This window comes from Misgurnus anguillicaudatus, chromosome 20, assembly GCF_027580225.2.
Source record: "Misgurnus anguillicaudatus chromosome 20, ASM2758022v2, whole genome shotgun sequence".
Classification (NCBI taxonomy): domain Eukaryota; kingdom Metazoa; phylum Chordata; class Actinopteri; order Cypriniformes; family Cobitidae; genus Misgurnus; species Misgurnus anguillicaudatus.
In genome coordinates, this window is record NC_073356.2 from 61556 (window position 1) to 88382 (window position 26827).

At 38.1% G+C, this 26827-nt stretch overlaps 1 protein-coding gene across 3 annotated transcripts in view; it reads right to left on the reverse strand.

Annotated features, from left to right (window-relative positions):
* Window positions 1–2896: 2896 nt before the first annotated feature.
* The window catches only part of cox20 (cytochrome c oxidase assembly factor COX20), a 93858-nt gene continuing 69927 nt past the window's right edge, over window positions 2897–26827 (reverse strand). For 2 of the 3 annotated variants that reach the window (XM_073857969.1, XM_073857970.1), the window contains one exon: window positions 2897–3255. In XM_073857969.1, coding sequence (XP_073714070.1) covers window positions 3036–3255 — 220 coding nt within the window. In that variant the 3' untranslated portion in view covers window positions 2897–3035. The other variant, XM_073857972.1, reaches the window with a different exon arrangement.

Here is a 26827-nt window from a genome sequence, read left to right on the forward strand (position 1 = left end):
GACACAACTGAGACATGAGAAATGTCTGAGACTTAATTGAGATTCTTATTTAGCTCCTGTTGTAGTATCAGCAGTGTCTCAGATGTTTCTCCTAAAATCCATTAAGAGAAATAAGAGTAGACACAACTGAGACATGAGAAATATCTGAGACTTAATTGAGATTCTTATATAGCTCTTGTTGTAGTATCAGCAGTGTCTCAGATGTTTCTCCTAAAATCCATTAGGAGAAATAAGAGTAGACACAACTGAGACATGAGAAATATTTGAGACTTAATTGAGATTCTTATTTAGCTCTTGTTGTAGTATCAGCAGTGTCTCAGATGTTTCTCCCAAAATCCATTAGGAGAAATAAGAGTAGACACAACTGAGACATGGAAATATCTGAGACTTAATTGAGATTTTTATTTAGCTCTTGTTTTAGTTTCAGCAGTGTCTCAGATGTTTCTCCTAAAACTCTCTTTATTGTCTTGCTGTAATCTCTTTCAAGACTCATTAGAGAAAGTGTTTTCACTCAAGAGTTTGCTCTTACTAAGCTCAGCATTTATGGTTGTGATTCTCATATGTGTCCACTTTAGGTTTCAGATTTGACTTCACATTTTCCTCATAAAATTGCCCAGGAAACATACAATTAGACATAAATGAGACTAAAGTAAGTTTTCTGCTCACACTTGGAAAGAAAAGGTTGGTATTAATACAGCTTCAACAACCTAAACCACCAACACAGAAAAAAAGAAAAAGCCATTTAAATTTGTAAATAATTTGCAGCATTTACCTTGATACAGCGCGGTCCGTGACACACTTATGCCATATGCTTTATTAGAGTTGGACAATAAATTGCGCATTCTGCTACAGAACTGCAATGGACTCTGATATTTTAACAAGCCAACGAGTGAACGCGGAGCGAGGCGCTAATAAGGAGGGCGTGGGGAGGGAGCGAGGAGCAGAATATTGTACACCCAGAGCGGAGCTTGAGCGGAGTTATTATGAAATGCTTTGAGCGCGGAGCGCAAATTCTTTCCACTCCACTCCGCTCACATACTCTGGTGTCAACACATTAAAACATTTAGGCCTAAATAAAAAGTTGTTTTTGTAAAGGCATAGCTGATTTCTTGCCTTTCATTCACAAGTTAGTGATGTTTGTGGTCACAGTTTCAATCGCAGATCGTAAATACCAGATACAACTGACCAGTTTTGACTACCCTGCTGAAAAAAACAGCATGGACCAGCATGGGAATTATGCTGGTCCATGCTGGTCTGATGCTGGTTCAGCTGGTGTTCACCAGCAAACAGCACCAAAACACAACACATGCTGGTCCTGCCGGAATGCTTTTTCAGCACGGTAGCCTACAACTTGGATAAGATTCCTAAAAGACACTGATGCACAATTGCGGATATGTTCTACAAATACTAAATATAAAGAATAAATAAACTTGTCTTTTACTCATTGGTGTTCCTTAAACAACTAAAATATGATTTGCATGCACAATAAATCGTTCTAAAACTAAAGCTTTTTAATAAAACAAGCATATCAAGAAACTTATAAAACAAGAAACTTCGTGAATCAGGTTCATTCAAATCTACGGTGAGACACACGGTGTGTCAGCAACTCATCCGTCAGAGTTGTCGGCAATCCTTGCCTCAGTAATCATCGACAGACTTCGTTCGGTTCTTTTTGAGTCCGATGTGCTATTTTGGCTGTGCGTCCTGCATCATCAACCCCAAACCTATGCCCAAAACTAAAGTTCAATTCAGTTCGATTTGTGAACTGGCTCGACCGATTACTTCCTGAGAACCGGCTCAAAAGAACGATTCGTTCAAGAACCTAACATCACTAATGTCGATCCCCTGCTGAACAAAAAACATCATACCAGCAAGACCAGCATATGTTGTGTTTTGGTGCTGGTTTGCTAGTGAACAACAGCTTAAACAGCATCAGCACCAGCATTAGCACCAGCTAAACCAGCACCAAACCAGCATTAGCACCAGCATCCCATGCTGGTCATGCCAGCAAGACCAGCATATGTTGTGTTTTGGTGCTGGTTTGCAAGTGAACAACAGCTTAACCAGCATCAGCACCAGCATTAGCACCAGCTAAACCAGCACCAAACCAGCATTAGCACCAGCATCCCATGCTGGTCATACCAGCAAGACCAGCATATGTTGTGTTTTGGTGCTGGTATGCTGGTGACCATCAGCTAAACCAGCATCAAACCAGCATAGAACAGCATAATTCCCATGTTGGTCCATGCTGGTTTGTTGATGTTTTTTTCAGCAGGGTCCACAAAGCAGATAATTGCTGTGCAGAAGTGCTTGGAGTTGACAATGGCATTTCTCAGGCAGAGGGATCTTCTATGATGTACGGACCTAAATAGCACACCTGCCTATAATTGATATATAGTGAAAATATTACCACCCGTTATAATATTTGGAAATGTATTATGTAATATGTCACATTATATATAATAATATATTCCCATGTATTATTGTTTTGTAAGGGCTGAGCACGGTGCAAGATATTACCAAGATCTCTTATGAAGCTTTAGAGGAGATAAATGTGAGAATGTGAGTGCCTCTATCTAAGGAGAATAATCCGAGCACAGTGAGTGATGTAGCTGAGATCTCTTATGAAGCTTTAGAGGAGATAAATGTGAGAATGTGAGTGTCTCTGGTTAAGGAGAATAATCTGAGGACAGTCAGTGACGAAGCTGTGGTCTCTTATGAAGCTTTAGAGGAGATACATGTGAGAAAGTGAGTGTCTCTGGTTAAGGAGAATAATCTGAGCACAGTCAGTGATGTAACAGAGGAAGCCAAGCCGCAAAAACAATGAAAAATTGTCATGACTTTTTAATTTAAATAAAAGTTTTGTGTTAATAAAAAATAAGTTATTTTAATAAGTTGTTTTAAAATAAAAATAACAATATTCTGTATGTTTATGGTATTTACCCTATAACATTTATAACAAGAGTGTGAGGGCAAAAAACACAGAGAGATCCCAGTGCAGATGAACAGAAAAATGTATTGAAATAATATTATATTCAAAGAGAGTCAATAGCGCGTCTGGGCGCAAAGGCCACTCCGAGGCAGACGGCAAAAACGAAGACCACACACTGGGCTCGAGAGATAGCCACACACGTTCGGGCTCCAGCCACACTTAAACGAACGGTGGGTGAGAGAGAGGAGGGCACACAGCACAGCGAGAGATATCCACAACTCGCCTGGGCACAACGCCACACTCGGCAGACGAGAGGAGTAATCCTGTGGCGGGCAGAGAGAGAGAGAGCGTTAGGGGTGCTGACGGAGAGAAGCTGGACAGCTCCCGAGACGAAAGACCGCCCTGCTGGACAGCGGCAAATCCGCGGCATGAATCCTTTGCACGTTGATAGAGAGATAGGAGTCTTTAATGCGTAGAATTCGAGCAGAGGACAGCAGATGAAATCAGAGGCGGTAATCCAATTCTTCCGGGTAGCAGAGAGCACAGATTAACAGGGAAAACACTTTAAACAGATTTCACACGACAAGACAAGAATCTAGACGGAGCTAGAAAGGGGCAAGCACATATAAAAGACAAACTTGCAACGAGACACAAAACACGCAGGGATTAAATACCAAACTGATTGGTCATCAAAATGAGCTGCAGCTGTGAAATGATGCACGTGAATGAAATAATACTAATGACACCCATGTGAGAGACGTGCACGTGTGAAGCTGTCAAAACAAAACACAAACACAGGGAAACAAAAGCACAGCAGTCAATAAAACCGAAATCATGACAAAGAGGTGAACAAAGCACCACTTTAGTTTACAGCCCGCAAATATGAGAGTTACCTGGTAAATACACAGAACAAGGCTGTAACAAGCACCACTTTAATTATTATAAGATCATAACCTTATCACACTGTGCGACATGTATCGTTTAAACTCGGGTACGAGAGGCATGTAGACTGTATGATGATGACACGGAAGCTTCGGCGGCGGCGTCACACGTTGCACAACGTCACCAGCATTGCGCTCGTGGTAAACAAATACCGGCGCGCAGGTCGTAGCAGCAAACACACTGTGCGGGGATCATGCCGAATTTCTGACACTGCCAGAAAACTATCGTAGGCTATCTTTGGACGCAAGGCCGGGAAAACGGCCGTCTTTGAACCTCTCTCACTGTACGACATAGGACTACCGATGGAGAGCCACGATCACAGAAATCGCGACGATAGTTTCACGATGGCAATCTTTTGTCTGGGACAGCCAATTATTAAAGATCTGTCCAAACATTTTACACTTTTTACAAAATAATTGCAAGATTGTTCTAAAAATAGGTTTTTAAGAAAAATTAATTATTTAATTTAATTAAGACATAAATTAAAAGTCTATTATGTTTTTCATTTTATTTATGGCAAACTCATCATTAAAACGATCTCCCTTTTTAATTCTGCAAATTTATGTCATTAAATCTGTATATAAACAAAAAGTAGACAAATTGGTAGTGTTATTGGTCAGAAGGGTGAATGTGTTTATGAACCGTTATAATAAAACTGACCCAAGTTCACATACACTGGTCATTTGTGATCAACTCCCCTATTGGTGAATCGTTGGATTTTCACAACGTTTCGAAACAGTTATGACGTAATGAAGCCTCGTTTGCTAAAATCACGTGACTTTGGCCAGTTTGAAACAAGCTCCGAACCAATGATTCGAAACAAAAGATTCATAAATGTTTCGAAGCCTCATGAAGCGTGCTTCGAAATCGCCCATCACTAGTGTTTTGTAGAAAAGTGTTCTGTCAGTTTATTGTGAAGTGTTTACCAGTTTAGTGTCTTAGTCTAGTACTGTTTCAAGTTGTGTGTTTATTCTGTCATATTAGTTATCGTGTTTATGTTGTTTTGCTCCCTCGTGGGCCTTTTGTTTTCGGTTCTTTTAAATAAAGTGTTTGTGTTCATCAACCTCTGTTTGCACTTGGGTTCCTCCTCATATACCTTAACACATACATCTCTTTCAGCCAAGAACTTCTTTAAACTTTTTTAGATTGAGTGAAACTATGCTGAACCCATCTCTGACCAAAAAGAAAAATAAATCTCTTTCAGAGCTTCCAAACTGTTAAAACTGATCTTGGATCTGACATTCCCTACTTCCTTTGACCAATCATTCACTTACTTTGAGCCCTCAGTTGTGAGATAAACAGCGCCCTGTCCTTCACACACACCATTCGTATTTGAATATATATTTACTGGGAATTTTTTTGCTTAATAAAAATAAAAGAATGAGAGTTGAAACACTTTACCTTTTATTTCACCTATTAAAGTTTTAGAAAAATATTCTGTGGTTGTATGGCCCTGTGGAGCTAAATGAAATAGTCACTAATTTGAAAGAATTCAACCACAAACCCTTAACTGTTATGTTTATACATGGCAAATTTTGAAAAGCAACTTCCTAAAACATTGTACAATTAAATGGCATATATCATGGTATACTAACTGGCATTTGCAAAAGCAGATCTTCATTGCCAAGCAGAAGTAGCAAAACCAAAATACTCATCTGAACTCACTAAGGACATGATATACCCTTTTAAAAACATCATTGTCTGTTTTAAAATCTGAATCTGGTTGTATCAATGTCACTACCAGTGTCACATGAATTTAAAATCTGGTAAAACCGGCGTAATTTGCTTTTGATTGCTTATGTCTTAATGTTCAAACCTCGTCCAACCCATGTCCCACCAGCATGAATTCAACATGCAATGTTATACCAAAATGCTTAAAGCAACATCCCACAAACCTTGAGCTTCCATAAATATTCTCTTTTTCTAGCTCTGTTTAAAGAGAGACAGGACAGCTCCTGAAACTTCACAAATGTTAGACAACTATAAAACCGAACAACAATGAAATCAAGACATATGAAACATAGAAATATGAATGATATAATAAAATATAGAAATATAATGAATGAATAAATGAAAATATAATGATAAAAATGATAATAATAAAAATGATAATAAAAATAATATTGAATAATCAAATGAACAATTATATGGATAACTAATGATTATAAAATGATTATGTAAATAAATGATTAGGAATAAACTAAAAAACACAATAATAAACACATTCTGAACGTGAGGATCTAAAGTAGGATCCTTCACTGTCATGCAATTACATAAAAACTTTACAATGTGATCAGATGATATCCTGTCACGAAGTTATTTTAAACCTTTACAATGTGATTAGATAGTACCTGTCGTGCATTTATATTAAACCTTTACAATGTGATCAGATGTTACCTGTCGTGCAGATACATTAAACCTTTACAATGTGATCAGATGTTACCTGACGTGCAGTTACATCAAACCTTTACAATGTGATCAGATGTTACCTGTCATGCAGTTATATTAAGCCTTTACCTGTCATGCAGTTATATTAAACCTTTACAATGTGATCAGATGATATCCTGTCAGGAAGTTACATTAAACCTTTACAATGTGATCAGTTGTTACCTTTCGTTGCAGTTATATTAAACCTTTACAATGTGATCAGATGATATGCTGTCATGCAGTTACATAACATCTTTACAATGTGATCAAATGATATCCTGTCATGCAGCTATAGTAAGCCTTTACAATGTGATCAGATGATATCCTGTCGTGCAGTTATATAAAACCTTTACAATGTGATGTGATGTTACCTATCATACAGTTTTATTAAACCTTTACAATGTGATCAGATGATATCCTGTCGTGCAGTTATATTAAACCTTTACAATTTGATCAGATGTTACCTTACATGCAGTTATATTAAACCTTTACAATTTGATCAGATGATATGCTGTCGTTATATTAAACATTTACAATGTGATGTGATGTTACCTGTCATGCAGTTATATTAAACATTTACAATGTGATCAGATGTTACCTGTCACACAGTTTTATTAAACCTTTACAATGTGATCAGATGATATCCTGTCGTGCAGTTACATTAAATCTTTACAATGTGATCAGTTGTTACCTGTCATGCAGTTATATTAAACCTTTACAATTTCATCAGATGTTACCTTACATGCAGTTATATTAAACCATTAAAATTTGATCAGTTGTTACATCTCGTGCAGTTACATTAAACCTTTACAAGGTGATCAGATGTTACCTGTCATGCAGTTATATTAAACCTTTACAATGTGATCAGACGTTACCTGCCATACAGTTTTATTAAACCTGTCAGAAGAAAATATGATGTACCATGTGTCAAAAATTATGATTTATGACCTTGATTTACGACCTAACACCTTATGAGTTGTTTTGCTTCCTGTAATAAAATATTATGGTGGTAATTGATGTTTATACTCCGGAAATTACTCCGGAAATTACTCCGGAAATGATGTTTATCCAGGTGTCCTATAGTCTCTGTTGTTTCACGCCTCCCATCTCCTGTGTGAGTGTTTAAAGAAATCAGAAGATAGTAAAAAGATAAGTTAGAATTGTATGCCAGAATGTTTTGCTTTTAAGCATAATGTCTGTGAATAAATCAATACACATGATTAAAGAAATAAGAAGTCAGTAAAAAAGATAAGTTAGAATTTTGTATGGCAGAATGTTTTGCTTTTAAGCATAATGTTTTTGCATAAATAAATACATATGATTAAAGAAATAAGAAGACATGATGAAGAAACAATGTTAAATAAAATAATTGTAATTGTATTTAGGTAGGTTTTTTAAAAGAGGTACCGGTTAGGAGCCCAACCGAACAAGCTGTTGTCTTCCTGTCTTGAAAGTTGTAATGTAAATCTTTCCTTCCAAGCCAGTCATCGTCGTCTATTCGGGTCACGCCCCAAGACTTCTGATACGTCGGTACAGTTCAATAGAATAAACGTTTAGGAACTCGGCTAGGCGTTAAGACATATCCTTTCCCTGCAGAATAAGTGTCTGCTCACGCCAAAGGACCTTGCTTGATATTCAAATATTACTTCCTTGCAGTCTCTGTCATCTCCCACAAACAAGGTGCCATGGTATTACAAAAAATCTAGATCAATAGATGGAAACTTTACGAGTTCTGCTTGGTGTTAAGACATTTCCTTTCCCTTCAGACTGTGTCTGCTCACGCCAAAGGTCCTTCCTTGATATTCAAATATTACTTCCATGCAGTCTCTGTCATCTCCCACAAACAAGGTGCCATGCTAGTACAAAAAATCTAGATCAATAGATTTTAACTTTAGGATCTCTGCTAGGCGTTAAGACATTTCCTTTCCCTGCAGACTAAGTGTCTGCTCACGCCAAAGGTCCTCCCCGATACCCAAATACCACCTCCCAGCAGTCTCCGCCATCTCCCACAAACAAGGCGCCATGGCACCACAACAACAATCTAGATCAATAGATGAAAAGTTTGGGATTTGGTTGTTGTGTTTAGTCAATAAACACACTAGAGTTTTATGTAATGAACTCACGTGTAGTCTTTTATTATTTGCACATCACATGTCTCCAGTTCTTCATCTGATTTCTCTTAGATATCTCTTAGCATATATAACACAGTGTTGCCACCTACAGGACATATCCTGAATTACAACTATCACCACATCTCCCTTTCTTTAAAGCATTAACTGAGAATTAAATTAACAGCATGGTAACAAAAAATGCAATATGAGAATAGTGTGACAGTTATGAAACACGGTAGCAACATACCAAATAACAATTTCAAAAAGTAAACACAAGTAAATTCTTTTCAAATTACTTTGATTACGAACATCTACAAATTAAGTCTATCAGGTTTCTTTATGATACGTGATGATCTTCTTAGTACAGGCAAAGTATCTGTCTGTGCAGAATGATCAGTGTCAGGTGGAGGGAAGGAAGTCTTTGCACTCAATGTAATTTGTTCTTGTGGCAAGACCTGAATCTCTTCACTCACTTCATCATTCAATTTCTGGGTTGTTTCCTGTGTCTTAAGAAGACTTTTGCGATTTCTCCTGAAGATCTGTCCACTTTCTGTTCTGACCACATATGACCTTGGACTCACTTCTTCAAGTACCACAGCTTTTCTGTCCCGGTAGTTTGAATCTCCAAATCTCACAGTATCATCCTTTGCTAATGGTTTCAATCTTTTGGTTTTCTTGTCGTAGCTTAACTTCTGTCTTTTTTGTAGAGCTTTCAGTTTTGGTTTTATTGTCATGCTTTTCATCATTTATTGTTTTGAGTCAATTCTGTAAGGAAGTGTTGTTCTTATTTTACGACCCATTAAGAGTTCTGCAGGAGATGCACCATGCTCTAGAGGTGATGCTCGATAACTCAGAAGAGCTAGATATGGATCTGAATTACCTTCTGACGCCTTCTTGAGCAACTGCTTCACGATGTGCACACCTTTTTCTGCCTTTCCATTAGACTGAGCGTGATGGGGACTCGAAGTCACATGTTTAAAATCATAGGATGTGGCAAAGTCCTGAAACTCTTTGGAATTGTAACATGGACCGTTATCGCTTACTACAACATGCGGAATGCCGTGCCTCGCAAACTTGGATTTCATGTGCTGTATCACGCATGTGCTTGAGCATTTTGACAGCAGGGCAATTTCTGGATAATTGGAAAGGTAATCCACCACCAATAGGTAATCTTTCCCATGAAGATGAAATAAATCAGTACCCACTTTCTGCCATGGATGCTTAGGTAAGTCTGTTGTGATCATAGGTTCTCGTGCCTGTTTGTTCTGATGCTTCAAACATATTTCACATGTGCTGACCATTTTCTCAATATCAGTATTGATTCCGGGCCAGTAGACGGACTCCCTTGCCCTTCTTTTGCATTTCTCTATTCCTAGATGTCCTTCATGTATCCTAGAAAGCATCTCTTTTCTCAGAACTTCAGGAATCACTATCCTCTCTCCTCTCAAGAGAAGGCCTTTCACTTGACTGAGCTCAGCTCTGATTTTGAAGAATTGTGAACAGGAACCTTTAATCCATTCATAGTTCAGATTCTCACTTACAGTTTGCAGAATTGGATCCTTTTCTGTCTCCTCAGCTATTTGTTTGGACTTTAGATCAGACACCGGAAGCGTTTCAACAATCAGTTTCACATGCATGTCTACATCAACTTCTGTGGAACTTTTCTCAGGTGACTGACAGGTTATTGGTGCACGAGATTGTCCTAGCTGACGCACTATGTACTTTCCTGGAGTGTAAACTAGTTCAAAGTCATATCGTTGCAATCTCATCATTAGACGCTGAATGCGTGGAGACATTCAGATTTTTTTCGAATGATTGCAATTAAAGGCTTGTGTTCAGTTTCTGCTGTGAATGATGGTAAGCCATATACATAATCATGAAATCTTTCAAATCCAAAAACGAGTCCTAGACACTCTTTCTCAATTTGAGCATATCTGCATTCAGATTGTGTCATTGTTCTGGATGCATAGGCTACAGGTTTCCATCCTTGAACATCTTCCTGGAGTAGAACTGCGCCTAATCCATCTTTTGATGCATCCGTAGAGATCTTGATTTTCTTGGAAGCATCAAAGTAGGTGAGAACTGGTTCTGTTGTCAATGTTGACTTGAGCAGTTTCCATTCTTGCTCGTGTTTGCTTGTCCAGTTGAACTCATTTTTGTGATTCAGTAGTTCCCTGAGACTTGCTGTTTTTGCAGAGAGATTAGGAATGAATTTACCGATGAAATTTATCATTCCCATTATTCTCATCAGTCCTTTCTTGTCCACAGGGCTTGGCATTTCCAGGATTGCCTGTATTTTGGATTTGTCAGGTTCAACGCCATGTCCAGACAACTTGTCACCTAGGAAAGTAATTTCAGTCACACAAAACTGACATTTGTCTTTGTTTAGTTTAAGTCCATACTTTTGTATTCTTTGAAAGAGTTTTAAAAATCTCTCATTGTGCTCCTGCACTGAAGATCCCCAGACAATTATGTCATCAACATATGCACACACTCCATCCAGCCCTTCTATGATATGCTCCATAGCACGATTAAATATTTTGGAGGCTGAGATTATGCCAAAAGGCAGCCACTGGAACGAATATTGTCCGAATGGTGTGTTGAACCTGCAGTATTTGGTGCTTTCTTCATGAAGTTTCAACTGCCATAATCCCTGAGAAGCATCAAGCTTGCTGAAATACTGTGCACCAGCCATTTCACTTGTTATCTCTTCACGCTTTGGAATCTGGTAATGCTCTCTTTTAATGTTTGCATTCAAATCTTGAGGATCCATGCATACTCTCAGATCACCATTTTTTTTTTCTGACACATACCATTGAGTTTACCCAGTCTGTGGGTTCCTCCACTTTTTTAATTACACCAAGAGTTGTCATTTTGTTAAGCTCCTTTTTTAGTTTATCTTTTAGTGGTGCTGAGACTCTTCTTGGAGCATGTATTACAGGCTTGGCATCTTCTTTGAGCTGTATTTTGTAAGTAAATGGCAGAGCTCCCAGTCCTTTGAAAACATCATCAAATCTGTGTACAATTTCAGTTGCTGTTTCCTGTTGTGCCACTGTTACCTTTTGACTGTTAATACAGTACACTCGTTTAACCAATCCTAACTCCTCACAGGCTTTGTCACCTAGGAGAGATTGATGATCAGCTGGGACTACAACAAAGAGAAGGTGATGAGTTGTATTCTTGATGCATATTTTGAGTCTGCATACACCTTGAGTCTTTATGTCTTGTCCATTGTATGCTTTAAGTGACACTGGACTTTTTCGAATATGGGGCTTGATTTTCATCTGCTTTATGTCATTTATACTTATGAGATTTGCCTTAGCTCCTGTATCAAGTTTTAGTGCCACACTTGTTCCATTAACTTGCAGAGATACAATCCATTTATCATTGGGAACACTATTCATGTCAGCATCACTCTCATGTTTTTGTTGAATTCTTTCTGTATCATCATTGATCATGCCCACAAAGAAAGTGTCTGATAATTCTGTTTCTTCCACAGCATCTACATTTTTCGTTGACTTTGTTTTTGTGAAACACTGTTTAGCAAAATGGTTCATGCCTTTACATTTTCCACACTGCTTCCCATATGCTGGACATTGCTTGGGTTGATGCTTTAAACCACATCTCTTGCAATTGAAAGCACCTGTGCTTACTTTTGGTGTAGCTTTTAGACTTTGCCTTTTCATTTTATGAGTTACAGCACCCACTACTGGACAGCCAGCATCTGCAGCATCCTTCTCACTGAAAGTTTTAACGTGCAAAGAAGCAAGTTCACTTGCATGACAAATCTTAACAACACCTTCTAATGTCAGCTCTGTTTCTCTGAGCAGTCTTTCTCTCACTTTCTTTTCATGAACTCCAAAGACAATTTGATCTCTGATCATTGATTCATTCAAGATACCGAAGTTGCATGTCTTCGCCTTTAACTTCAAATCAGTTAGAAAAGAGTCAAAACTTTCTCCCTGTTGCTGAATACGTGAGCGGAACACATACCTCTCGTACGTTTCATTTTTCTTGGGTGAACAGTGATCGTCAAATTTCCTTATGACATCATCAAATTTTTGTCCGTCCGCTTCCTCCGCGAATGTGAAAGTATTGTATACTTCTATCGCTTGAGGTCCAGCAACCGTAAGGAACAACGCTATTTTCCGTGCATCCGGCTTGTTGTCCAGTCCGACTGCTTGCATGTATAGCATGAATTGCTGCTTGAATGCCCGCCAGCTGCTGTCAACATTCCCGGTAAGTTTTAGGGACTCCGGTGGTTTTAAGACATCCATTTTGCAGGTTTAGTGTAGCACTCCTGGTACCATGTTGTGTTTAATCAATAAACACACTAGAGTTTTATGTAATGAACTCACGTGTAGTCTTTTATTATTTGCACGTCACATGTCTCCAGTTCTTCATCTGATTTCTCTTAGATATCTCTTAGCATATATAACACAGTGTTGCCACCTACAGGACATATCCTGAATTACAACTATTACCACATCGGTTAGGTGTTGAGACATTTCCTTTCCCTGCAGACTTAGTGTCTACTCAAGCCAAAAGGTCCTTCCTTGATATTTGAATTCATCCTTTCTTAAACACACACCTCCCTTGGGGGGGAAACAGATCCCCCGAATTGTAGTGTTTAAATGTAATTCAATCAAAAAGTAGATTTAAGCATAGCATTGCCCTAGATGTCCACACAAACAAAAAGTCGTATACATATCGTTATAAGTATGCGCGGGTGAAATGTTATGTCATTTGTCTTATACTGTTTAAAATGTTAATATATTAAAAGTATGATTTAAAATAAAATTATTCTTTTAACAGTGATGAGTAATTATACTTTTAACTACAGGCTTGTCTAGTTTGTACTTTTTCCCATCGGTTTTCATGAAGATATATTCTTTACATTATAATTTTATAAGTGTCTATAATTTACTAGAGAAGCTTATATTTATAGTTGATAATCTTATTTGTAAAAGGTTTAAAAATAAATAGCCAAATAAAATATAGGGTGGGGTTTGTGTCATGTAAATATGTGGGGTATGGCCTCCTGAGTCTGGCAAGCACCGCCTCGGTAGTTCAAAAGGTTGGATTCTCATTTGGGCCCTTACACCAGTAACTGATTTTCGCGAGGACATCTCTTTCTCTCAGTTATATTAAAGAGGCCTTGTTTTATTTTTCTCAAACAATGGATTCAGGACTCGCTGGTAAGTTATTTTGTTTGTTTTATATGTTTTATTTATCATGTTTGATATACCAAGTTATCTTCATTTGTAAAAACAGTCTTATTTTGTTTTTATTTTTAACATTTAACAGGCTTTTAAATGTGTATGTATACGATACAGGAATTTTTAAAACGCTACCTCCCTACCAACATTTTGACCAGATCGACCAGCTTTGTAAGTGTTTTAAGTATATTTTCAAGTAAACTTCCTGAATGATCACATGAGCGCATTTATGTATGTATATTTTATATTACACGTTTATTCCAAATTAGTGAATTCTACTTTGATAAATACTGAAGAGCAAAGCGACACCAGGACCAGCGATCTGCAAGGTAATACTGTGTTTTTTAATTATACATTCAGATTTTCTGAAAAACGTGATACTTACATTTTTACACTTTTATACCCACAGTTAACAACCCCGCAACAAATGAGGGCTCCCAAGGCCCCAATGGGGGCCGCGAACCGCAAGGCGACTATATTATTTGATCTTTACATCTCTTTAATGTGTATTATTGACTGTTACATGTGTCTTAATTCTTTTTGAAAAAACTTTTCTTTCTGTTTTATACATGTAGATGCTGCATTACTAGTCACACAACCAGGATTTGTACCACAGAAACCCTCTACAAAATCTTCAAGACTTAGTCTTAGTCGGAAACGTAAGCAGGCCCGTTCTATTACCCTTGATAAAAGGGCATGCCCGGACCATACACTAGTCTCTGATGCACAACCTCTGGATACTACCACAGATTTCATTAAAACAGTTGGTAAGTGTGATTTATATGGCTAAATATTTGATTTTTAAATACTGTGGTGTTGTAGTATACTAATCTTACTGTATTTAAACAGATTTCTATACAGAAAACCTGTTAGGAGCTGGAGATGTCACAAATTCATGGTCTGCAGCGTTGGCAAGGGCCTCAGAAGCTAACGGTGATGCAATAGTACCGGTAGTTAATACCGTACTTCCATCGTCTTTGGACTCGCAGACATCTGCGGCGGTTAATCTGCCAACTGTGGTTGGTGACGGTGTTGAGGATGAATCTTCTGTGATCTTTGAAACATCTCCACCCACAAACCAGGAACACTTCAACAATGAGTTGTTGCAGGAATTGACAGCGCAAGTGAGAAGACTGACTGAAGGCATCGCTGTCATAATTTCAAGGTGTGCAGATCAAGACGTATTGCTGAGAAGACTGACTGAAGGCATCGCTGCCATAATTTCGAGGTCTACAGCTCAAGATGCATTGCTGAGAAAACAGACTGAAGGCATCGCAGCCATAATTTCGTGGTCTAAAGATCAAGAGGTATTGACCAGACTTATATTTGAAGCTCACCAGAAGACTTCTGAAGAACAAAACTTGGTGACCAGAGTGCTGCTTGATCGATTGGTGGACATTGAAAAAGCCCAAAGAAAGGAATTCGACCTACAGGAAAGTACGGTAATTCTACTTCAACAAGTTAAAGATGCTGTTTCATGCAATAATGGTTTATAGTTGAAATAAGTGTTGCTGTTGCTGGGTTTTATTCTACTATTTTGCGAAGCTGTTTTAAATGTGCTTTTAAATATGTTTTGATTATTTTGGTGTTGCTGGGTTTTTTCTACTATTTTGCGAAGCTGTTTTAAATGTGTTTTTAAATATGTATTTGGTTATTTTGGTGATGCTGGTTTATAGTTGAAATACGTGTTGTTGCAGAGGTTTTCTACTATTTTGTGATACCGGTTTAATTGCGATATTTTTTTTTTGATTGCTAGTTTTATTACGGTTAAGTGTAATTTAAGTGTTTTTTTCTTTTTGTTTGGCTGTATCGACATTGGCTAACGTTGATTTGTGGTGCTATTTTGGGTATAATCAGAGAAAATATCTGTGTAATCCTGGAGAAGTTCTAAATATTTTTTGAAAATGGCTGGTAAAAGAGTGCATTCAGATGATGATTTACATAGCTGTCAAGAAATACCTACTGTAAGGGCATGAGACTGAGGCTGAAATGTTTGCTGCCGCACAAGACCAATTACTTGAAAGGGTAAACGAAATGATTCGGTCATATCCACATCAGATTTGAGACTGCTGCCTTTTAGACTGATATTAATGTAGGAATTCTCACCTCCTATCTGTCTGGAGAATGAAACCATTTCCGACAGAATATTTTGAACAAATATAGTGTACGCTGCCAAATCTGTGGTTATGATCTCGCGCAAATTTAGATTTCTGTGGATTTCTAGACCATTAAAATAGGGTCTCGGGACTATTGTGTAATCACTTACTGTCCCTCCATCACGCACTAGCGTGTCCACGTCACTCTGACTTAAACCCGTAAGGGTGTCTGTCGTGTTAGAATTATCGTTAGGATTTACTACGCCATAACCTGTTTGTAACAAATTTGTTTCAAATCTTTGTTCATATGACCGAATCATTTCATTTTATCTTTCACGTATTTGTTCGTATGTTAGGTCTACCCTCGCAGGCACAGGTTCTAAAATCTGATGTGGATATGACCGAATCATTTCGTTTACCCTTTCAAGTAATTGGTCTTGTGCGGCAGCAAACATTTCAGCCTCAGTCTCATGCCTAGCCCTTACAGTAGGTATTTCTTGACAGCTATGTAAATCATCATCCGAATGCACTCTTTTACCAGCCATTTTCAAAAAATATTTAGAACTTCTCCAGGATTACACAGATATTTTCTCTGATTATACCCAAAATAGCATTACAAATTAACGTTAGCCAACGTCGATACAGCCAAACAAAAAGAAAAAAACACCCAAACTACACCCAACCGCAACAAAACCAGCAATCCCAAAAAAAAAAAATATCGCAATTAAACCGGTATCACAAAACAGCAGAAAACCTCCGCAACAACACGTAATTCAACTATAAACCAGCATCACCAAAATAACCAAATACATATTTAAAAACACATTTAAAACAGCTTCGCAAAATAGTAGAAAAAACCCTGCAACACCAAAATAACCAAATACATATTTAAAAACACATTTAAAACAGCTTCGCAAAATAGTAGAAAAAACCAAGCAACACCAAAATAATCAAAACATATTTAAAAGCACATTTAAAACAGCTTCGTAAAATAGTAGAATAAAACCCAGCAACAACAACACTTATTTCAACTATAAACCATTATTGCGTGAAACAGCATCTTTAACTTGTTGAAGTAGAATTACCGTACTTTCCTGTAGGTCGAATTCCTTTCTTTGGGCTTTTTCAATGTCCACCAATCGATCAAGCAGCACTCTGTTCACCAAGTTTTGTTCTTCAGAAGTCTTCTGGTGAGCTTCAAATATAAGTCTGGTCAATACCTCTTGATCTTTAGACCACGAAATTATGGCTGCGATGCCTTCAGTCTGTTTTCTCAGCAATGCATCTTGAGCTGTAGACCTCGAAATTATGGCAGCGATGCCTTCAGTCAGTCTTCTCACTTGCGCTGTCAATTCCTGCAACAACTCATTGTTGAAATGTTCCTGGTTTGTAGGTAGAGATGTTTCAAAAATCACAGAAGACCCATCCTCAACACCGGCACCAACCACACCCGGCAGACCAACCGCCACAGACGTCCGCGAGTCCAAAGACGATGGCAGTACGGTATTAAAGGGCCATTTCACCCATAGGAACATTAATCTTTATGGAAAGTGAGTCATATTTGTAGTCAAAATGTAACATAAATGTAGAATTTTGTGCCTATTTGACAGAGAAAAGACAAAATGTGACTTTAGAGCACATTTGTATGAAAAACTACAACTCCCACTATGCACCACAATGCACAGCTCTGCAAGCCACTCCCATTAATCGGAACACGGCTCAGACATGCTATTATGTACATAAATGCCACGTTAGTAAAACAAAGAAAATAGCCACCACCACTGTGTCTGACTGACACCAATCATGATTTACTTTTAAACGTGATGTTACATTGTGTTACACACAATAACACTCTGGCCTGGTGTGTAGCAAAGTCTTATTCAAACAGTAACGTGCAGTTTTAGATCCGCGGTACAAATGTCTTTTCAAGTAGTTAAAAAAGGGTATGCATTTTAAATGTTTATTTAGTTTTACCAATTTTCTTTTTGTCTCTTGTTTACTGTAATTACATTTGTGTTATTATTGGCCTCACTGCTTTCACAATATAGACATATAAAACACCGCTCAGATATGCTATTGTGTACATAAATGCCACGTTAGTATAACAAAGAAAATATAAACACTTACGTTAGACGTTCGTTTATCCCTGCATCCTCCACACAAACGCGTCCCCTGCATAATATCTCCACAGACAAGCTGCCTCAGCTCTTGGAGCTTGTGCTCGTAAACCGAAACACGTCTTTGATATAAGCACGCGACCAGAAACATTCACAAAACAAACGTTCATATCCTTATCTGATCCAGAAATGTTAAACCGAAAGCAAACGGCGCGAGTCCGTCCAAGCTTATATACTCCGCAGCGCGTCTGCTCGTAAACCGAAACATGTCCGTGAAATAAACGTTCCAAACGCGCGCAAAGTTCCTCTCTTGCATAGAAACCTTCACCAAACAATCGCCCATATCCTTATCTGATGCAGAAATGTAATAAAGCAAGCATACAGCGGGAATACAGGCAGTTGTCTGTCCAAGCTTCTCTGCGCAGCAGAGGCCGATGGTTTCTGCGTCTTCACCGGGCTCCTCTACCCAGCCAACGCCCAGGCTCCGGCCTACTCCTCGGGCTTCTGTTCCTACATCTGCCTCAGCTCTTTGCAGTATTGTGGCTCATAAAGGTGCAATGAACAGCGGATTAGAGCATCACGCTTGTAAAATCACCCTCTTCCATGTAATATTGATTAACTTCCACTGTTATTGTAACATGAATTCGGCTCGCTCCACAACTTCTGTTTAGCTTAGCTTAGCATAAAGATGGCGGCTGATCGTTTTTTTTCGGTCTGTGTTCGTATATTTTCGTAAGTCCCACCCACTTGTCTGTAATTGGTCTGAAGCGCGAGTGGGTCCCACCCATAGCCCCCACCTTGGAAAAATGAGGAATGAGTGTCTGTAGTCTTTCACACTCAATAGAGATACAGGATTTCCTTCTTTCAATGACGCAAAATGACGATTTTTACATCATTGAAAGAAGGAAGTGCCTCACTGAACTCAGTATTTCTCCCCTCTCAGGGGAAACTGAGGGAATGGTGCACGACCATTCAAAAACATGACTGGGGTTCTAACGGTACAAAGCTTAATGCAAATGGGTGAAGTTTCCCTTTAACTACCGGTACTATTGCATCACCGTTAGCTTCTGAGGCCCTTGCCCACGCTGCAGACCATGAATTTGTGACATCTCCAGCTCCTAACAGGTTTTCTGTATAGAAATCTGTTTAAATACAGTAAGATTAGTATACTACAACACCACAGTATTTAAAAATCGAATATTTAGCCATATAAATCACACTTACCAACTGTTTTAATGAAATCTGTGGTAGTATCCAGAGGTTGTGCATCAGAGACTAGTGTATGGTCCGGGCATGCCCTTTTATCAAGGGTAATAGAACGGGCCTGCTTACGTTTCCGACTAAAGTACTATTCGGACGGGATTAGTTTTACATAGGGAGGTGGGGTAAAGCAAGTTTTTATCAGAGCTTCTCGGTGATTTTAGTCCAGTCCGAATGCTCTATGTCAGTAATCATTACGGACAATGTCAGTAAAGTTTACGGCGTCTTTTACCTTCTGTGAAAAGGTCCGGAGAAATTACCTCAGGTAATACTAATCCAGTGCGAATAGACCAGCTGTAAATATCCACGTAAATCGCGTCATTTCCTTTCAATTTGCGGGTTTCTTTTAAATATAGAAGCGCTTAAAGAAGCATTTACTTGCGTTCTAGACGGGAAACAAGTCAGTGGCAGGTCAGTTTCTGAATAAAACACGACACAAACTTTAAAAAATAAGTCAAATTCACTTCTCAGATTCGCGGAACTGTTTACGAAACTGACGTTCTCCCCAAACTGAAATTAATCACAGTGTTTCGCGTTTTCCTTGTCTGTGTCATGTTGTTTGCACATCTGATATCTGGAAGCAAGGTAACGTGCACGTGAAGACGAGAGGTGACGCGCTGCGCAAACGAGTTACCCCTCCCACTTCTGAATGTTTTACTGAGATTTCTAATCCCGTCCGAATTGAAAATTAATATTACCGATGTTCTGTGGTAAAATTACATTACGCCATCTACTCCTGTAAAACGAATCCCGTCCGAATAGGGTTTAAGACTAAGTCTTGAAGATTTTGTAGAAGTTTTCTGTGGTGCAAATCCTGGTTGTGTGACTAGTAATGCAGCATCTACATGTATAAAACAGAAAGAAAAGTTTTTTCAAAAAGAATTAAGACACATGTAACAGTCAATAATACACATTAAAGAGATGTAAAGATCAAATAATATAGTCACCTTGCAGTTCGCAGCCCCCATTAAAGCCTTGAGAACCCTCATTTATTGCGGGGTTATTAACTATGGGTATAAAAGTGTAAAAATGTAAGTATCACGTTTTTCAGAAAATCTGAATGTATAATTAAAAAACACAGTATTACCTTGCAGATCGCTGGTCCTAGTGTCGCTTTGCTCTTCAATATTTATCAAAGTAGAATTCACTAATTTGGAATAAACGTGTAATATAAAATATACATACATAAATGCGCTCATATGATCATTCAGGAAATTTACTGCCTGTTAAATGTTAAAAATAAAAACAAAATAAGACTGTTTTTACAAATGAAGATAACTTGGTATATCAAACATGATAAATAAAACATATAAAACAAACAAAATAACTTACCAGCGAGTCCTGAATCCATTGTTTGAGAAAAATAAAACAAGGCCTCTTTAATATAACTGAGAGAAAGAGATGTCCTCGCGAAAATCAGTTACTGGTGTAAGGGCCCAAATGAGAATCCAACCTTTTGAACTACCGAGGCGGTGCTTGCCAGACTCAGGAGGCCATACCCCACATATTTACATGACACAAACCCCACCCTATATTTTATTTGGCTATTTATTTTTAAACCTTTTACAAATAAGATTATCAACTATAAATATAAGCTTCTCTAGTAAATTATAGACACTTATAAAATTATAATGTAAAGAATATATCTTCATGAAAACCGATGGGAAAAAGTACAAACTAGACAAGCCTGTAGTTAAAAGTATAATTACTCATCACTGTTAAAAGAATAATTTTATTTTAAATCATACTTTTAATATATTAACATTTTAAACAGTATAAGACAAATGACATAACATTTCGCCCACGCATGCTTGTAACGATGTGTATAGCCTGCGACTTTTTATTTGTGTAGACATCTGGGGCAGTGCTATGCTTAAATCTACTTTTTAATTGAATTACATTTAAACACTACAATTCAAAAGATCTGTTTTCCCCCAAAAAAGGTGTGTGTTTAAGAAAGGGTGAATTCAAATATCAAGCAAGGACCTTTTGGCTTGAGTAGACACTAAGTCTGCAGGGGAAAGGAAATGTCTTAACACCTAACCGAGTTCCTAAACTTTTCATCTATTGATCTAGATTATTGTAATACCATGGCACCTTGTTTGTGGGAGATGACAGAGACTGCTAGGAAGTAATATTTGAATATCAAGGAAGACCCTTTGGCGTGAGCAGACACTTAGTCTGCAGGGAAAGGAAATGTCTTAACGCCTAGCAGAGCTCGTAAAGTTACCATCTATTGATCTAGATTATTGTAATACCATGGCACCTTGTTTGTGGGAGATGACTGAGACTGCAAGGAAGTAATATTTGAATATCAAGGAAGACCCTTTGGCGTGAGCAGACACTTAGTCTGCAGGGAAAGGAAATGTCTTAACGCCTAGCCGAGTTCCTAAACGTTTATTCTATTGAACTGTACCGACGTATCAGAAGTCTTGGGGAGTGACCCAGTTAGACGACGATGACTGGCTTGGAAGGAAAGATTTACATTACAACTTTCAAGACAGGAAGACAACAGCTTATTCAATTGAGCTCCTAACCGGTACCTCTTTTAAAAAAACCTACCTAAATACAATTACAATTATTTTATTTAACATTGTTTCTTCATCAGGTCTTCTTATTTCTTTAATCATATGTATTGATTTATGCACAGACATTATGCTTAAAAGCAAAACATTCTGGCATACAAAATTCTAACTTATCTTTTTTACTGACTTCTTATTTCTTTAATCATGTGTATTGATTTATTCACAGACATTATGCTTAAAAGCAAAACATTCTGGCATACAATTCTAACTTATCTTTTTACTATCTTCTGATTTCTTTAAACACACAGGAGAGGGGAGGCGTGAAACAACAGAGACTACACGACACCCGGACAAACATCACCTCCGGAGCAACCTCCGGAGCACAAACATCAATCACCACCATAATACCCCACTACAGGAAGCAAAACAACTCACAAGGTGCAAGGTCGCAAATCAAGGCCACAAATCATAATTTTTGACACATGGTACATCATATTTTCTTCTCCTGTCGTGCAGTTCAGTGGCGGAGTGGCAATCGGGAGAGTCAGGACTTTTCCCGGTGGGCCGGTAGTGTTTTAAGGCTGCGAGGGCTGGTCTGATAATAGCCGTGCTTTCAGTCTTTAGTCATGCACTCCGGCCACACTAAAACCTATTTATCATATATTTAATATGCTTCAGCGCTCAAAATGTATCTGGCCGCACAGCTCTCTCTATCAAGCCCGTCTCCCCTGGAGTTCTATCAGCAAATTAAAAAATAAAGAAAGAGGCTACACAATAGCCAATCAGAAAATAGGACTGTTGTATCTGGGTAAGATTTAACGCAATAACCAATAAAAAAGCATAGCCACGCACACCCACAGAGGAATGGAGCTCCGAGCATCACTTTGAGCAGCACAGAGTAAGTCTGATCTCCTGTTTAAATGTTACAACAAATGCACAACTTTGATGCTGATTATCTGGGAAACATTCTCTAACAGCAGTCAAGTTGTCATTGTTTGTGTCAGTTTTTTTGTGATCAAAACTTTTATTATTTTTCAAATATAACAAAATAATACAGACATACAAAATTAAATAGTCAAAATAATATAAAGGGAGGGGGGAGCAACAGACACAATATTTCACAGTTTAAAGTCAGAGTGAAAAGTAAAAAATTTAAGAAATAAAACAAATAATGCACATAATTAAACATCTTGGTGATTACAGGACCATTACATTGTTTTCATATGATCCAATAGGAAGAGATACAGTTCCAGGAATTAATTGTAGAAGGTTTTGCCTTGTTACGCCGAGCAATTGTACATTCACTCGTTGCTATTTGGAGAAGATTCTGAACCCAAAATTTTTCTTTACACATGTAAGGGGTAAACCAGTTCTGTATTATAGTTTTTTTGGCAGAGGTAAAGCCAGCAAAAGCTTTTTTTAGCCAGAATCATCATTGAGAAGACACAGACCTGGGTTAGGAATAAGGTCAAATCCTAATAAAAGGGACAAAGTGGAGTTTACATAAGTCCATAGACTGGAAACAACTGGACACTCCCAGAACATATGGAGACAAGTGCCTGCAACTGCAGTGCCACATATATGACAGTCATACGTCGGTTGTAGCTTCATTCTGTACCTATTAAAGGGAGTGATATATGCTCTATGAATAGATTTGAAGTGAATGAGACGATGTGCTAGATTTTTAGATGTTAGACTAAGATTGGACCATACCCTCTCCCAGTCAACAGTAATATTATAGTTAGACAATTCACGATTCCAAATAGACTTAATAGAGAGAGGTTTTGCACAGTGATCATTGAGTTTATTATATATAATCGATACGGATGGCGGACCAGAAGATGGGGCAATCAAGTTCCACATAGGATGAGGGGAAATGCTTGATCCCCATGGAACTCCATATGTTTTCACAGCGGATCGTAGTTGAAAAAAAAACAAAGTATGAGGATGCTGGTAAACAGAACTTAGTTCTCAAGTCCTGAAGTGAACATAGGCCCTTGCTGTCATATAGATGCCCAATTGTGTTTATGCCGAGTGCAGACCATGAGGGTTGCACAAATGGACAGTTCCCCCGTAAAAAGTTAAAATTGTGCCATAAGGGTGTCTTGTCACAGAATTTAATAGGTTTCCCTAGCAGACGTTTCGAACTCTTTTCCAGATCCTGATAGAATTTGCAACAATAGGACCAAACTTGTACTTATCTGCTTTTTTCCCTGTCCCAGTAAATAAAATATTCTCTAATCTATGTGGTTTAACTTCATCAGACTTAATTACTCTCCATGACACTTTGGATTGAGGATTTATCCAATTATGAAGAGCCCTGAGCTGGAACGACCAATAATATAGTTCAAAATTTGGAACCGCCAGTCCCCCTAAAAATATAGGATGTTGTAATGTGGCGAGTTTAATTCTAGGGTTTCTGCCATTCCAAATGAAACCAGATATTGTAGATTTGATCTGTTTAAAGTAATTTAAAGGGGGAGAAAGTGGCAACATAAAGAACAAGAAATTAAGTCGGTGTAGTAGATTCATTTTAACCGTAGAAATTCTACCTTGGAGAGAGATTTTAAGCCCCTGTTTACACTAGAGCACCTGCGCTCCAAAACGGCATTTTAAAATGAAAACGATCCTCGTTTACACTGGAATTTCAAAAAGAATCCTCATCCACACTATACACCACCATAAATGCATGAAATATGCCCAATCATGTAACTGGGCATGCGCATAAAAGTGTAAAATAACTTATTACTCTAATAATAGCTTACCTTTGCGTGTTTATGCAGCCTAGGGGTGTGCGATATTGACAAAAAGTCATACCTGGGTCCTTTGCTGGCAACTATAACAGACACTATTTTTGAACCTATAAAAATGTGTTTGGGAAAGTCTTATACTGTTCTAGCTCCCCCCTACAACATATTAATATGATTAATAGGTTAATTTTGATTTTATAACTAAACAGAAAGGTCTTTATGATTTAAAAAGAAAGCATTCAAGTGAACAGTACTAAACGAACTTGAAGCAAAAATAAATTTCAGCAAATGCAAACTTCAAAGAGGTGAAGTATTGCTTTAGCCTACAGAAATGCTTATTGCATTAATTTTTAAAAGTGTGCGAGGTCCGTGCACGTCCTCCGCCAGCAACACAGATATAGCTAAGCGCAAGCACCTAAACGAGCACTATACATCAATGACGTTGAGTTCATTGCCTCCACCAATTTATATCCACAAAACTTATCAACAGAACATCGACTAAAACCAAGAGACAAATTATCTGAAACGAAATCCATTCCAAAGCAGCAAACAAAACCTACACCAAACCGGAAAACAATGTCCGACCCATCACAATTCTCCCTTCACATTGGCCTCCACAACGCCCATATGGCGTTTAAAATTACAGTCTATCTTTCGTAAGCTAACTAAATTTAAACAAAACATAAACAAATTACAACAATACTCAAACCCAACAATAATCAAACATTACTATAAAAAATACATTATCTATAAGGATACATGTTAAAACAATCCGATATAGCGTTTATAATAGCTGGTTGGTAGATGTTTACTATTTTTGGCAAAACCTCCTTGGAAACCAACATTTATATGAATAAAATAATTTTTACTTTGAAAATGATGAGCTGTCACGTTAACATCCGCTCTTCGTTTACATAAGACCCCGTCTACGTTCATTTACACTCAGAGCAACGTCTGAGTTCTCAAACTGAGGCTATGTTTACATTAATGCGTTTATCCTTTAAAACGTGTTACTTTTGCTACGTTTACGCCTTTCATCTACACTACATCACCGTTTTCGACCCTCATAAACGGATTCGTTCGCAAACGCTGAAGACCCTGTTTTAGTTTGAGAACTCAGACATTGCTCTGAGGCTACGTTTACATGGAAACGATCTGAAAAGAAACGCAAAAGTCGCGTGGCGTTAACACTTTTTATTCCGCGTTTATACAAGCATTTTGAGGGGGAAATCTGCATGCATATGGTGACGCAAAAGTGTGTGATATATTCGATGTAGTATGCACTCCAGGCGGCTAGGTGGCAATGTGAAGCACTGACACACAACAACACCAAGTCCATGTGCCTGCGTACAACCTTCTTCCTGGTTCTCCCAGGTCTCGTCCAAAGCCGTCTGGTTTGCCTCCGATGAATTGGCGCATCAACAGTTTCACTGAGGTAATTAATGCGCCTTCTCTCATCAGTAATACTTGCTGTGAATAATTCGTACAACTGCTGGAAAGACTTGTATATTTATCAGAGCTGCTATGGCAACTTGAAGGTCCGACGTATGGAAATAATCTGACATGTTTGTTGTTATTTTCCTGAACTGGCGCATGCCTGTGACGTAAACACGTACGCGACGAGAGCCACCGTGAGCAGACTTTTGCGTTTTTACTCTTTAGACGAGAATGCGACGGTAGATAGTTTTTAAGATTTCCACTCTGAAGGTGGTTTCACTTTTTTGCGTTTTTAAGCCCCCAAAATGCCGTCGCCGTGTAAACGAAAGGCACATCCGATAAAATATTTTTACGTTTTCACCCTCGAGCGTACTCGTGTAAACAGGCCCTGAGTGTAAATGAACGTAGACGGAGTCTTATGTAAACGAACAGCTGATGTTAACGTGACAGCGCATCATTTTCAAAGTAAAAATTATTTTATTCATGTAAATGTTGGTTTGCAACGGAGGCCCGCCAAAAATAGTAAACATCTACCAACCAGCCACCACAAACGCCACATCGGATTGTTTCAACATCCCCACAGATAATGTCTGTTTAATATCAATGTTTGACCATTGTTGGGTTTGAGTATTGTTGTAATGTGTTTATGTTTTGTTTAAATTTAGTTAGCTTACGAAAGATAGACTGTAATTTTAAACGCCATATAGGCGTTGTAAAGGCCAATATGAAGGGAGAATTGTAATGGGTCTGACATTATTTTCCAGTTTAATGTAAGTTTTGTTTGCTACTTTAAAATGAATTTCGTTTCAGATAATTTGTCTCTTAATTTTAATCGATGTTTTGTTGATAAGTTTTGTGAATATAAATTAATAAAAACAATAAACTCAACGTCATTAATATATAATGCTCGTTTAGGCGCTATTTCTGTGTTGCTAGCGGAGGACGTGCACGGACCTCGCACACTTTTAAAACGAATCCGTTTATGAGGGTTGAAAACGGTAAAGTGTAGAT